Source organism: Dreissena polymorpha, chromosome 9 (assembly GCF_020536995.1).
Source record: "Dreissena polymorpha isolate Duluth1 chromosome 9, UMN_Dpol_1.0, whole genome shotgun sequence".
Lineage (NCBI taxonomy): Eukaryota > Metazoa > Mollusca > Bivalvia > Myida > Dreissenidae > Dreissena > Dreissena polymorpha.
Window position 1 is genome coordinate 85,545,647 of NC_068363.1, and position 15,111 is coordinate 85,560,757.

The window sequence follows — 15,111 nt, forward strand, 5'->3', positions numbered from 1 at the left end:
TCAAAATGTTATCTTGATAAAAACTGGGTTGGGATTGTATTTGGGTCATCTGGGTCAAAAACTAGGTCACTAGGTAAAAAACTAGGTCACTAGGTCAAATAATAGAAAAACCTTGTATAGACAATAGAGGTCGCAGTTTTCATCCAATCTTTATGAAATTTTGTCAGAATGTTTATCTTGATGAAAACTGGGTTGGGATTGTATTTGGGTCATCTTGGGTCTAAAACTAGGTCACTAGGTCAAATAATAGAAAAACCTTGTGTAGACAATAGAGGTCACAGTTTTCATCCAATCTTCATGAAATTTGGTCAGAATGTTTGTCTTGAAGAAATCTGGGTTGGGATAGTATTTGGGTCATCTGGGGTCAAAAACTAGTTCAATAGGTCAAATAATAGAAAAACCTTGTGTAGGCAATAGAAGTCACAGTTTTCATCCAATCTTTATAAAATTTGATCAGAATGTTTATCTTGATAAAATCTGGGTTGGGATTGTATTTGAGTCGCCTAGGGTCAAAAACTAGGTCAATAGGTCAAATTTTAAAAACCTTGTGCAGACAATAGAGGTCACAGTTTTCATCCAATCTTTATGAAATTTGGTCAGAATGTTTATCTTGATGAAATCTGGGTTGGGATTGTATTTGGTTAGTCAGGTGAGCGATTCAGGGCCATCATGGCCTGTCTTGTTTTAATCTTGTCTTTCATATTTGATAACTGTAACACAAACCTTAAACGCTCATATTTTTCAACAAGTTTATTTTCTTGTTCCTTATTATAATACAAAAAAATTGTACACAATTGGATGTCCGTATAGGGCATTTGTTAGTAAACACGCTTCACACCTATGTGACCTGGGTTTAATACCCTTTATTGGAAGCCTGTGAACTTGGTTGGTGATCACCATACTAGACAGCTTGGATTTCCTTTCATGTATTCTGGCTTTCCCCCACGACACAAGACCACAGCAGACTTGCATATCTTTCAATGACAACTAAATAGCTGGAAATTGCAGCTTTAACTTAAAGTTTGTCCCAACTTCAGTGAGTCTGGTAAGTTGATTAGTGAAAAGTGCTGGGCCACATTCTGGGTCCACACATAATGCAGCCTCAGCCGCATAAGGATCTCATAAATACACACACGCTTTGTCAACCCACAGCCAAAAGCATAATATCTGAATGTAAACAAAATAGCTTCTTCTGCTATTTACATATAGAAAAAGGTTGATTCCTCCTATATTTTTATGCTCCCCCAAAATTTTTGGGAGGAGCATATAGTCGCCGCTTCGTCGGTCCGTGCGTGTGTCCATCCGTATCCGTGCACAATTTTTGTCCGGGCTATTTCTCAGCAATTAATGACCTGAATTCAATGAAACTTTATGGGAAGCTTCAAACGAAATTAAATAAACGAAACGTTACCATTTAAACGGTATCCCTATGTCCGTTTTAAAAGCATCAGTGCCATCGCATCTCCAAACTGAAAGTAGCCATTATTTCCGGAAGTTATATTTAGTGCATATCCCATTCGCGCAATGACGTCATATTAAAACCAACTGTTCTCATCGTTGTCGAACCATTGGGTCACACTTTGTCTACTTACATGCCGTAATATTTTAAAACAAAGACGAATAAATATCGAACCAACATTACTTAAATAAGAGTAAACCGGTTTTTAAATTGTCAATGTTTTACTTAACACGATGTACATCAAAAGATGCATACTTCAACTTATGTCAAAATATTCCTATACGGAGATTGTTCGCCATATCTCTTGAAATGAATGCCGATGAAGAAACGTGGGAAAAATTTCCTCATGCACTTCGTGCCGACGTGCATCGAATGGTCAAGATGATTCGGGTCATGCTCATGCAACAAAAGGCGGGAATTTCGTGATGACGCACGTTAAATATTCAAGACGTCTAGTCCGTACATGGTGTATTGTTATGTTTACGGTATTGTGAATAAGGGGCATGTGGTGCACATGATACGAATAGTTTTTAATACGAGTTTTTTTCAGCAGCTGTTAACAAGTTTTGCAACGTCGTAACGTAAAGAACTAAACTGATTTATATTGATATTGACTGTCGTTTAAACGTTTACAGTTTTTGTAAAGGTTTTTGCAGCAAAACACGAAACACGACCGTTTAAACGTGATACCCTTACTACCAAGAGGAGATGTGCATATTATCAGCCGGTTCTGGTCGGATGATTTTTTACAGAGTTATTGCCCTTTGAAATTTTCCATTAACTGTACATATAGTGCAATTCTTGTCCGGGCTATTTCTCAGCAACTAATGACCGGAATTCAATGAAACTTTATGGGAAGCTTCACTATCAAGAGGACATGTGCATATTATCAGTGGGTTCTAGTCAGATGATTTTTCACAGAGTAATGACCCTTTGAAATTTTCCATTAACTGTACTTATAGTGCAATTCTTGTCCGGGCTATTTCTCAGCAACTAATGACCGGAATTCAATTAAACTTTATGGGAAGCTTCACTACCAAAAGGAGATGTGCATATTATCAGCCGGTTTTGGTCGGATGATTTTTGACAGAGTTATGGCTCTTTGAAATTTTCCATTAACTGTACATATAGTGCAATTCTTGTCCGGGCTATTTCTCAGCAACTAACGACCGAAATTCAATGAAACTATGGGAAGCTTCACTACCGTGAGGAGATGCGCATGTTATTTGTTGGTTCTAGTTAGATGATTTATTTAGAGAGTTATGGCCCTTTTGAAATTTTTAAGTTGCTAAACCATCAATAGTATTATTTTTTCCAAAATTATGCCCCTCAAGACGTTTCCTTTTATCTGAATATATAGTGCAATATTATGACACAAAAAAAACTTTGGGGAGCATCACCCGTCTCTGGCGGTTTCTTGTTTTTAAATGGTTTACATCCTAGGTAATATCAACACTAATTTTCTAGGAAATCTGGGACTAATGCAGTCTATACAGGCTAATCAGGGACAACCTTTTCTGCTTTAAAAGTTTTTTGCATTTTATAGAGGTCAGAGACTCTATTTGATGGAAATGCATCGTAGATGGAAAGTGATGTATCTGGGACGACACTTTACGCACATGCATTAAGCTCTGTTTTCCCAGAATGATGTTTACTGAATCCGATTTCTTGCCAATCGTTTCTCGTTACAACAGGTTGTAAACAACTACTACTCAGAAGAGATCAAGCCCTACACGAACACCAATGGCCATTGCTTCAACGTCTCGAGTCAACATGCACCTGCCTCCTTGGTTCTGGCCTACAAAACCATGCCCTACATGGTGGATGAAATACAATACACTGAAATGCTGGTCGCATCCATAGTTGTTGAGATTCCATGGAGTTCTAATCACCAGGTTGGTACATGAAAATAAATAAGAAAATACATCAATATTTATCAATGCAAATCAGTTATTATTTTCAGATTGCGGGGTGATGAAGGTTGGCATTTTAATGTGACTTGTGGAGATAGACAGAGAGGGATTTTTCACTGGTCATAAGACAGAAGTAGAATAAGAAAAACAAGGCGGAATCACACAAATAATGTCACATCTCCAAAAATATTATATATGAAGTCTATTATTGATCTTGTTAATTTTGGGTGATTTAGATACAATTTTGTGCATCCTTAAGTTAATAGAGTAGGAATTATATTTTCTGGAATAAGACTCCCATAACATATCTCACATAGGAAACCTTTAATGATTATTTCACAAATCTTTTTCATTAATATTTGAAATATTTTTGTGGTAATTTTCTTAATTTGAATATACAGTATTCCCCATGTGTAAATGCACTTACTAATTAACAAGCTATTGTAAAAATGTAAGAAATGGAACAGTATTGATCATTAATTTTTGTTGTAATAATTTAAGAAATGGAACAGTATTGAACACTAAGTTCTGTTGTAATAATTTTAGAAATGGAACAGCATTGATCACTAAGTTCTGTTGTAATAATTTAAGAAATGGAACAGTATTGAACACTAAGTTCTGTTGTTATAATTTAAGAAATGGAACAGTAATGATCACTAAGTTCTGTTGTAATAATTTTAGAAATGGAACAGTAATGATCACTAAGTTCTGTTGTAATAATTTGAGAAATGGAACAGTATTGATCAAGTTCTGTTGTAATAATTTTAGAAATGGAACAGTATTGATCAAGTTCTGTTGTAATAATTTTAGAAATGGAACAGTATTGATCACTCAGTTCTGTTGTAATAATTTAAGAAATGGAACAGTAATGATCACTAAGTTCTGTTGTAATAATTTGAGAAATGGAACAGTATTGATCAAGTTCTGTTGTAATAATTTTAGAAATGGAACAGTATTGATCACTAAGTTCTGTTGTAATAATTTTAGAAATGGAACAGCAATGATCACTAAGTTCTGTTGTAATAATTTTAGAAATGGAACAGTATTGATCACTGAGTTCTGTTGTAATAATTTTAGAAATGGAACAGTATTGATCTAGTTCTGTTGTAATAATTTTAGAAATGGAACAGTATTGATCACTCAGTTCTGTTGTAATAATTTTAGAAATGGAACAGCATTGATCACTAAGTTCTGTTGTAATAATTTTAGAAATGGAACAGTATTGATCACTAAGTTCGGTTGTAATAATTTAAGAAATGGAACAGTATTGATCACTAATTTCTGTTGTAATAATTTTAGAAATGGAACAGTAATGATCACTCAGTTCTGTTGTTATAATTTTAAAAATGGAACAGTATTGATCACTCATTTCTGTTGTAATAATTTAAGAAATGGAACAGTATTGATCACTAATTTCTGTTGTAATAATTTTAGAAATGGAACAGTATTGATCACTAATTTCTGTTGTAATAATTTTAGAAATGGAACAGTATTGAACACTAATTTTTGTTGTAATAATTTAAGAAATGGAACAGTAATGATCACTAAGTTTTGTTGTAATAATTTTAGAAATGGAACAGTATTGAACACTAATTTCTGTTGTTACAGTAATAATTTAAGAAATGGAACAGTAATGATCACTAAGTTCTGTTGTAATAATTTTAGAAATGGAACAGTATTGATCACTAAGTTCTGTTGTAATAATTTTAGAAATGGAACAGTATTGATCACTGAGTTCTGTTGTAATAATTTTAGAAATGGAACAGTATTGATCACTAAGTTCTGTTGTAATAATTTTAGAAATGGAACAGTATTGATCACTAAGTTTTGTTGTAATAATTTAAGAAATGGAACAGTTTTGAACACTAAGTTCTGTTGTAATTATTTTAGAAATGGAACAGTATTGATCACTAAGTTCTGTTGTAATAATTTTAGAAATGGAACAGTATTGATCACTAAGTTCTGTTGTAATAATTTTAGAAATGGAACAGTATTGATCACTGAGTTCTGTTGTAATAATTTTAGAAATGGAACAGTATTGAACACTAATTTTTGTTGTAATAATTTAAGAAATGGAACAGTAATGATCACTCAGTTCTGTTGTTATAATTTTAGAAATGGAACAGTATTGATCACTAAGTTCTGTTGTAATAATTTGAGAAATGGAACAGTATTGATCAAGTTCTGTTGTAATAATTTAAGAAATGGAACAGTATTGATCACTAAGTTCTGTTGTAATAATTTAAGAAATGGAACAGTATTGATCTAGTTCTGTTGTAATAATTTAAGAAATGGAACAGTATTGATCACTAAGTTCTGTTGTAATAATTTAAGAAATGGAACAGTATTGATCAAGTTCTGTTGTAATAATTTAAGAAATGGAACAGTATTGATCACTCAGTTCTGTTGTTATAATTTTAGAAATGGAACAGTATTGATCACTAAGTTCTGTTGTAATAATTTGAGAAATGGAACAGTATTGATCAAGTTCTGTTGTAATAATTTAAGAAATGGAACAGTAATGATCACTAAGTTCTGTTGTAATAATTTTTGAACTGGAACAGTATTTATCACTTATTTCTGGTTATCTCAGGTACTACTTTTATTAATATTTCCACATTATTAAATTCCCCCTTGATCAGAACTGTCTATAGACAAATAACCAGAGAACATCTAAATGCTTTCTCTTTTTCTCTGTTTGAAGGCATTTTATGAGGAAAACCTTGTTGTTTAAAGGCAATGCTATAATAAGTCCTTGGCATATTTTTTCATGTTACCAAACCAGCTAGCACAGTTGGTAGGGAGCTGGACTAAAATTCTAAGGATTTGAGTTTTGATCCCAAAAAGCTTAATGAATATGTGCCTGCTAACCCAGGAAAAGTGAGTTGCTTAACATAGTTGACAGCCAGTTACCTATTTTATTAAAGGTTACCATAGTTGATCATGTTGCCTCCATTTTTGCAGGTTTCCATGACAACTGCTGATAAATCTGTGAAACCTGGGGCCGATGTTACTGTTCTGTTCAATACTGAGCCAAACTCGTACGTCTATGTGGCCGGCTTGGACAAATCTGTGGCCTTACTAGCGGGATCCAACGATGTCACCAGACAAAAGGTGTGTCTTGACAGTACCTAAATATGCAAAGTAGCATTTTAAGAATGGTTAAAGCTTAAAAATGGTAGAGTCATTTTAAAACTTTATGTTTGCGTCCATAAAGATGTGTAAGAATTATTGTACCAGCTTAATAATTTTGCTTAATTTATTTTATTTATTTTGATGTCTCACTTATTTAAAACTATTAATTAAATATTTACATTAAAAAAATACCAAACTAGAAATGGCGCGGCAGAGGCCTACGCGTATCCCCACGCCGAATGTTTGACCTAGGTGTGCCCCAGGGTTGGTAATGGGGCCATGCATAGCTGAGATTGACCGTATTGTCATAAGAGAAGTTCATCATCAATTAGAAGTGAATTGGTGTAGAAATGAAGAAATTATAGTAAAAGGCAATTTTGGGTGGGTGTGGTCTATGTGGGCGGGGCCCCAGGGTTGGTAATTGTGCCATGCATAGTTGAGATTGACCGTATTGTCATAAGAGAGGTTCAGTATCAATTTGAAGTGAATCGGTGTAGAAATGAAGAAATTATACTAAAAGGCAATTTTGGGTGGGTGTGGTCTATGTGGGCGGGGCGCCCCAGGGTTGGTAATGGGGCCATGCATAGTTGAGATTGACTGTATTGTCATAAGAGAAGTTCAATATCAATTTGAAGTGAATCGGTGTAGAAATGAAGAAATTATAGTAAAGGCAATTTTGGGTGGGTGTGGTCTATGTGGGCGGGGCCCCAGGGTTGGTTATGGGGCCATGCATAGTTGAGATTGACCCTAATGTCATAAGAGAAGTTCAGTATCAATTTGAAGTGAATCCGTGTAGAAATGAAAAAATTATAGTAAATGGAATTTTTTGGTGGGTGTGGCCTATGTGGGCGGGCGCCCCAGGGTTGGGATTGGGGCCATGCATAGTTGAGATTGACCCTAATGTCATAACAAAAGTTCAGTATCAATTTGAAGTGAATCCGTGTAGAAATGAAAAAATTATAGTAAATGGAAATTTTTGGTGGGTGTGGCCTATGTGGGCGGGGCGCCCCAGGGTTGGGAATGGGGCCATGCATGGTTGAGATTGACCGTATTGTCATAAGAGAGGTCCAGTATCAATTTGAAGTGAATCGGTGTAGAAATAAAGAAGTAAATGTAAAATAACCTAAAAAAATAGTGCAGGGTCGCACATATGCTCATAGCTACCATGTGTGTAAGTTTCAAGGTTCTAGTGCTTTTAGTGTAGGAGGAGATAGTGGCCAGGACGGACGGACAGACAGACGGACGGACGGCGGAGATAACCACAATATCCCCACCTTTTTTTCAAAAAGCGTGGTGATAAAAAAATAAGTTTGCTGCTAAACAAGGGATAGGTGAGATCAAATCAATAGAAAATGCTTGTAAGTACTCTACACCAGCATATATTATCATCCCATCATCTTGATTCTAGGTCAGAACACTTCTCCCAATTATATCTTGGTCATGTTCTAGGTCAGAACACTTCTCCCAATGATATCTAGGCCATGTTCTAGATAAGAACACTTCTCCCAATGATATTTAGGCCATGTACAAGGTAAGACACTTCTCCCAATGATATCTAGGTCATGTTCTAGGTCAGAAAACTTCCTCAATACTATCTAGGCCATGTTCTAGGTAAAAATACTTATCACAATGATATCTAGGCTGTGATCTAGGCTCGAACACTTCTCCAAATGATATCTAGGCCATGTTCTAGGTAAGAACACTTCTCCGTTTGATATCTAAGCCTAATCTAGGTCAGAACACTTCTCCAAATTATATCTAGGCCATGTTCTAGGTTTGAACACTGCTCCCAATGACATCTAGGCCATGCTCTAGGTCAGAACACTTCTCCAAATGATATATAGGCCATGTTATAGATAAGAACACTTCTCCTTATGATATCTAGGTCATATCCTAGGTAAGAACACTTCTCCGATTGATATCCCGGTCATATTCTAGATATTGAAAAAGCACTTCTGCCAATGATATCTATGCCATCTCCTAGTAAAGAACACTACTCCTTATTATATATAGGCCATGTTCTAGGTAAGAACACTTCTCCCAATCATATCTTGGCCATGTTCTAGGTGAGAACACTTCTCCAAATGATAGCTTGGCCATGTTCTAGGTGAGAACACTATTCCCAATGATAGCTTGGTCATGTTCTAGGAAATAACACTTCTCTCAAACATATCTAGGCCTTTTTCCAGGTCAGAACACTTCTTACAATGATATCTAGGCCATGTTCTAGTTAAGAACACTTCTCCTAACGAAATATAGGCCCTGGTTTAGGCAAGACCAATTCTCACAATGATATCAAGGCCGTGATCCAAGGTTAGAAAATTTCTCCCAATGTTTTCTAGGCCATGATCTAGATAAAAACACCTCTCCCAATGATATCTAGGCCATTTTTTAGGTATGAACACTTCTCTCAATGATATTTAGGCCATGTCTTAGGTCAGAACACTGTTCATAATGATATCTAGGCCATGTTCTAGGCATGAACACTTCTTTCAATGATTTTTAGGCCATTTCTTAGGTCAGAACACTTTTCCCAATGATATTTAGGTCATGTTGTCTGTAAGAACACTTCTCACAATTATATCTAGACCATGTCCTAGGTCAGAACACTTCTTGTCAGATATCTAGGTAATGTTTTATGTAAGAACACTTCTCCCAATTATATGTAGGCCATGTTCTAGGTAAGAACACTTCTCCCAATGATATCTAGGCCATGTTTGAAGGTAGCCAAGGTGTAATGGATATGATGTCTGGCTAGGGACTGGGTGGTCATTGCTTAGATTCCTATTGTGGGAGCTTCCTCCAGATCTCTAATAAAGTTCTACCCAGGAAATGAAAAGTAAAGTGTATTTGTTGATATTTGATTGATCAACCTTTTTTTCACTCATGATCATAGAAAACAAATATTTTCATGGTTGCGCCTCTTGTGAAACTGTTCTGATTACTCAAGAATTCAAGCAGATTATCTACCAAAACCAATTGATACACTTTGTATCCTCCATATATTATATTGACATAAATTATAATAAAACAACAATTTCCATGACTGACCTAGTCATGTTCTTTTCTCACAGCTCCAAGACGCTGTGGAGCAGTACAGGCCGTTTTCTCGATCAAAGGAAAACCCGTTCCCTAACCCTCCTTGGATAAGAGGCGGTTTCATGCCGTTGGAGGCAGTGGCACGGCGCAAAAAGCGATGCATCATCGGGTGTGGATGGCATGACCATGCAGATGGTGTTAATCCTACAAAAGTCTTAGAGGTTAGAATTATATTGTTGTTTAGAATTTATGATGGTGTTTGGAATATTTCTGTTATTAACAGTTAAGTGTTACGCATGGAACTGTGTCCATCTATTAAAATGTTGAATATGACTTGGGTAGTGAAAAGTGGAATTTGTGTTTAAATTTCACATTTCTAACCTAATGCTTGTCATAACAATCTTCAAAATTTATGGATGGTGTTGATTTTGTTAGAATCTTCAATGTTATATTTTGTTGTGCTGTTTCCAATATATATTCAATAAATGTATGGCATATTCATGTTTATTTATAAAAAGGCAAAGTTTTGAAGAAGGTATATCCATGTTTATTTTATAAAAAAGCAACAACAAAATTGAAGAAGTATAAAGGAGTCACTGTTAGGAAGTTATTTAGTTTGTTAAGCAAACTGCATCCATGTTTTTCATGTAATGTGTCCTTTAACTTAGCCATGACAGACATTACAGGAGACTTAGATTTTTTAAGTTGGTGGAGCAAACCACTGCTACATTTCCTAATTATTAAATTGAAACTTTTAATATGACCATAAATTGAAGACTTCCAAGACATTTTATATGATCCACACGTTCTTGAGTTATTTGCTGTTGACACATTTCGCAAGTGATTTGATCAGAATTTAAAAGATTTGATCACCTAGAAGTAAACATATACAAGATGCAGTTTTTATTAGTAGCAATCCCCACATTTCTGGTGTTTAGCTCACCTGATGCTCATGTGAGCTTTTCTGACTGGTCTTTGTCCGTCTTCCGTCCGTCCGTCGTCCACATTTGTTCGTAAACACTGTAGAGGCCACATTTATTGTCCAATCTTCATGAAACTTGGTCAGAAGCTTTATCCCAACGAAATCATGGTCGGGTTCGAAACTGGGTCGTGTCGGGTCAAAAACTAGGTCACTTGGTCAAAAAAAAGAAAAACTTGTAAACACAGTAGAAGTCACATTTCATGCCCAATCTTCATGTAACTTTGTCAAAATGTTTGTCTTAATGATATGTTGGTTGGGTTCAAAAGTGGTTCCGGTCCGTTGAAAAACATGACCACCACTGGGCGGGGCAGTTTTCCTTATTTGGCTATAGAGAAACCTTGTAAACACTCTAGAAGTCACAAATTTTGCCCAATCATCATGAAAGTTGGTCAAAACATTGGTTTTCTTGATATCTCAGACGAGTTCGAAAATGGTCCAGATTGGTGAAAAAACATGGCCGCCAGTGGGCGGGGCATTTTTCTCTATATGTATATCGTCCCCTCCCAACCTCAAAATTTACAAGTTTTCAGGAGAAGGAAAAATTTCATTTTTTTTTTTAATTACAGAATGAAGCTAAAACTTTGCATGATGACTTTGTAGATATCCCTACATGTGTCATAATGTTTAAAGTGACGTTTGACTGTTTCTGTAGTCAAAGCTTGAGTTAGGCAATTTTCTCATATTTGTTTTGAAAAAAAAATCGCTGGAGTTTGAGCTACACCAAATGCGTTTTTGATCTGCCAAGTTCCAAATATAAGCCAATGGAAGTTTTCAATTTTTCGTCCAGTTACGCCATTTTTGAATAAATCAATGAACGGGTTTTTCATAATTGAGTAATATTCTGTGCAATTTATGTGACCAAATCGTTAAATTTAAACCAGTCTGATCAAAGGTATTCCTCATAAATGGAATATCTGCTTTAATTTGATTTTCTGTTTGGTTTAACGTTGCACGGATGTATTAATTGATAATATGACCACTTCTTTTTTAGTTTTTCATTGTCGGAGAAGACACACGCGATATTCGGGCATATTTCGTCATGTTTATACTAATAGGAAGAACTACCGGCCGTCCGTAAGGAGTATGTGATCTAAAGTCAGCGACCTTAAGCACTCCGTCACTGAAGCATCATTTTTCAGACTAAACAGTTCAGTATAGTTCGGTATCATTGGATTGTGCAGAGGGATAAATAATTCTTACACGTCATAGTAAATTTGTGATATTTTTTTAACTTTATTACCAGAAAAATAATGAATTTAAATACAAAACAAAACTTGTTAACAATTAACTCCAAAAGAACATTTTGATACGTAATCAAAACATGTGATGAACCATCTACGACTATGAATGGAATATTTTGACAGGAATAAGTTGAACTCTTACAGCTTGTTAAGTAAATTAAAAAAAATAATTAATATTCATCGGTTAAACAATATTTTTAGAATATTGAATAATAATAACAACATTCCGAATGCAATTAGTTTTGATATTGTTACTTAACAAGCTGGTCAGTCACAACATGTTCGTTAAAATGTGTTAAGCAAATAAAAAATAAAAACAAACTAGACTAGAGTTGTTTTCTTTTAGGTTAAAACACTCAATTGAACTAATGCAGATCTATCATCTAAATCTCATATTGCATAATGGATTTGAAAAAAATGTTGCCAAAATCAGATTAAAAGTGTCTAAAATATTACCAATTTTTTAAACAATTAGTTAGAACACCTTCCTGAACAACAAGTATCAGATAGTAGAAGTGACTTTTTTTATTAAAGCTATCTTTGATAATAAGGGGGAATATATGCTAATAGTAACAGTGTTTTCGCTGTTTTAATTTTAAATAACTCAATTCTTTCTCATTTGAAACTGTGATATAATTGTATTATTTATAATCTTAAATAGCTTCGATATCTATAAATTTGCTAAGCTTGCTTATGAAATGTTTAAATTATTTCTGTCATAACAATTTGTTACAATTCGAATAATATGCTCATTCTAAGCATTAGGATAGGTTCAGTAAAAGCAGACCTCATGATGAACACTTAAAATCAATATGAATAACGTTTAACGTTTATATTAAAAACAAACTGACATGTCCTTAGAATAATTTAAGTATTCAAGAACAACAATTATAATTATGAACCCCTGGATTCAATATGAACATCTTTTAACTATTATGTTAAAACAAACTACATGTAATGTTGTTTCAAGAAAATCAATACTCAATATGAACCAACGGTTAGGTCTTATGACATGAACATCTTCCAATAATAATATCAGTATTCAAGAACAACAAATATCATTTTAAATCCTTGGATTCAATCCAAACAACTTTAAACACTTATGTGAAAACATACTACATCTAATGTTTCTGTCAAGAAAAGCAAAGCTAATAATGAGCACTTGATTCAACACTAATAAACTTTTAACCGGTTATGTTAAAACAAACAACATGTTAGATAACAGCAATATCAGTAATCAAAGTTTCTCTCAAGAAATACAATCATAATTCTGAACCATTTTATTTACTATAAATTGTAAACTTTTAATGCAAACTTAAATGTCATTAAAGCACAACCTCAAAATCTATTTGTTGTATTTGACTAGTCAAGTACTATTGAGCAAGCCTTCAAATGACACATTCACGAATGCACAATTATCAAAATACTCCGTGAATCTCCTAACACAAAGATACTAATGATCACTTGAGCTGTACACCAGTACAGTACCGCTCTGGAACAAAAACAGTTCCATTCCAGCAAAGAGTAGGTTCATTTAACATGGGACAGATTGTCATAAAACCCATGAAAGTCTTTCGGTATAACTGACTTGAGTTCCATGAGATGCTGGTATTTCCCTTTCTTTATGGGGATACTACTTCTGTAGAGTTTATTTAGCACATCTTCAACTGACAATTTTTTGGTTATGTTGCCTCTGGCTCCCGGTATTTCAAGAAATTCTATGTCGCTGTGATCCAGTTTGTACTCAATTGTTCCATTTGTGTTGTACCATAACACTCTTATATCAGTTTCAGTAGATGACCCTACACCTAGTCCTTGTCTAATTGAAGTGTAGAAGTTAAGGCCTTCATAGTTATTAAAGAAGCTGTGATCAAGGAATTTCACTTTATACTTTGGATTTTTTGTTTTAGCGAGTGCGATATTGTTGACATACATTCGAGGAGCATATATTGGTTTATTTCGTATCTTTTTTTCTATTACGGAGTGTACCGAGTCACACTCCATCTGAGTGTGACACCTTTCTAAATATTTCTGGTGAACTACTATATCATGTTTCGCCGCTCACAGAAGAAGTGCATTTGACACTGTACAGTTCCTGTTTTGATAGGTACACCCGTCACTGTATATTATAACTGTGGCAACTTTTAAGTGTCTATACCTTCCAAGTAATCAGTGATGAGTGTAGCAAAAACATTTAACTCACCCTCTCCCTTCTGCCAGAAGTAGTTCTGTGCCACATTTGATGCAAGATCATATATCGTGAAATTATGGCAAGACAGTTTCATCTTATAATAAAGACTACTGGCTTCTAGACAAGGACAGATGAGCAAACTCTGTAAGTCCATTGTAAGCACTTTTACACTCTCGTCTTTTTGGGCAATTTCCTTGTCTACAGCTTTGCACTGTCGAGCTTCGTCCTTCTTTTTGGTGTGACTCTCGTACTCCTCTCTATCAAGATTTCCGGCTTCAAATTCAAAACACTTGTCACACTGATCTTTTTTAGGCTTCCACATTGCAAGATTCATACTTTCAAAAAGTTCAAAGAACCCAGTTTTGTTGTATGGACTATTTCCTTCACTCCTGGTTGATATTCTCGATACAATTGAGTCTTACTTTCAAACACAGATTCTAAATATTGCTTCTTCGTTTTAGATCTACAATAGTGAGATTCGACTTTAGGCAGTTGGGTAAGATATACTCTAGCTGATGTTTTGGGCTCATCTTCTAACGGTGTGCGTTCGTTCTCGTCAATTTCATTATCATCTCGTGTGTCCTCCTTGGACTCGTTTAACCAATTATATATTGTTTTTATATTCATGCCTAGTGTGCTACTAAACATAGACTGGCATACTTTTACAACTTCGCCGCCTTTTTTCAAATAATGAATATACGAATAATTCCTTCGACTGCTTTCTCCGGGACCTGTAAGTTGTTCTTTGCTTAACTTCACATCTGTCAACATGTGATGTTACATAGCATCTTTTCTCTGCCCAAGACATGTGCTTCCAAAACTTTTCAAATATCGTTGCTCTGTCTTCTTCTGCCACTAACTTACAGTTTGTATCGTTGCTCTTTTCACACTTTTTTCCACAGCCAGATGGACAAAGAAACCTGCCAGCTCGTTCTGTGCAATACACCTTTACACCCTCTTTATTTTTCTTAACACCTTTATAATTCTCTCCACACATTCTTTTCTTCTTTTGGATTTCTTTCGTCTTTCCATTTTTCCGCTTTCGACTGGGTTCAGGGTCAGATCTTTGAGGTTCGACTACCTCCACGTGGTAAATATGTTCATTCATGTTGTTATTTTAATCTGTGTCTGAGCTCTGACCTTGATCCAGG

The 15,111-nt window shown here is 34.9% G+C and overlaps 1 protein-coding gene across 4 annotated transcripts in view; it reads left to right on the plus strand.

Annotated features, from left to right (window-relative positions):
- Positions 1–15,111, plus strand: part of LOC127846688 (pregnancy zone protein-like) — a 573,673-nt gene that overhangs the window by 478,255 nt on the left and 80,307 nt on the right. For all 4 annotated transcript variants that reach the window (XM_052378170.1, XM_052378172.1, XM_052378173.1 and 1 more), the window contains exons 17-19: positions 3,154–3,354; positions 6,337–6,486; positions 9,582–9,767. In XM_052378170.1, the coding sequence (XP_052234130.1) occupies positions 3,154–3,354; positions 6,337–6,486; positions 9,582–9,767 (537 nt within the window). The remainder of the gene's footprint in view (positions 1–3,153; positions 3,355–6,336; positions 6,487–9,581; positions 9,768–15,111) is intronic.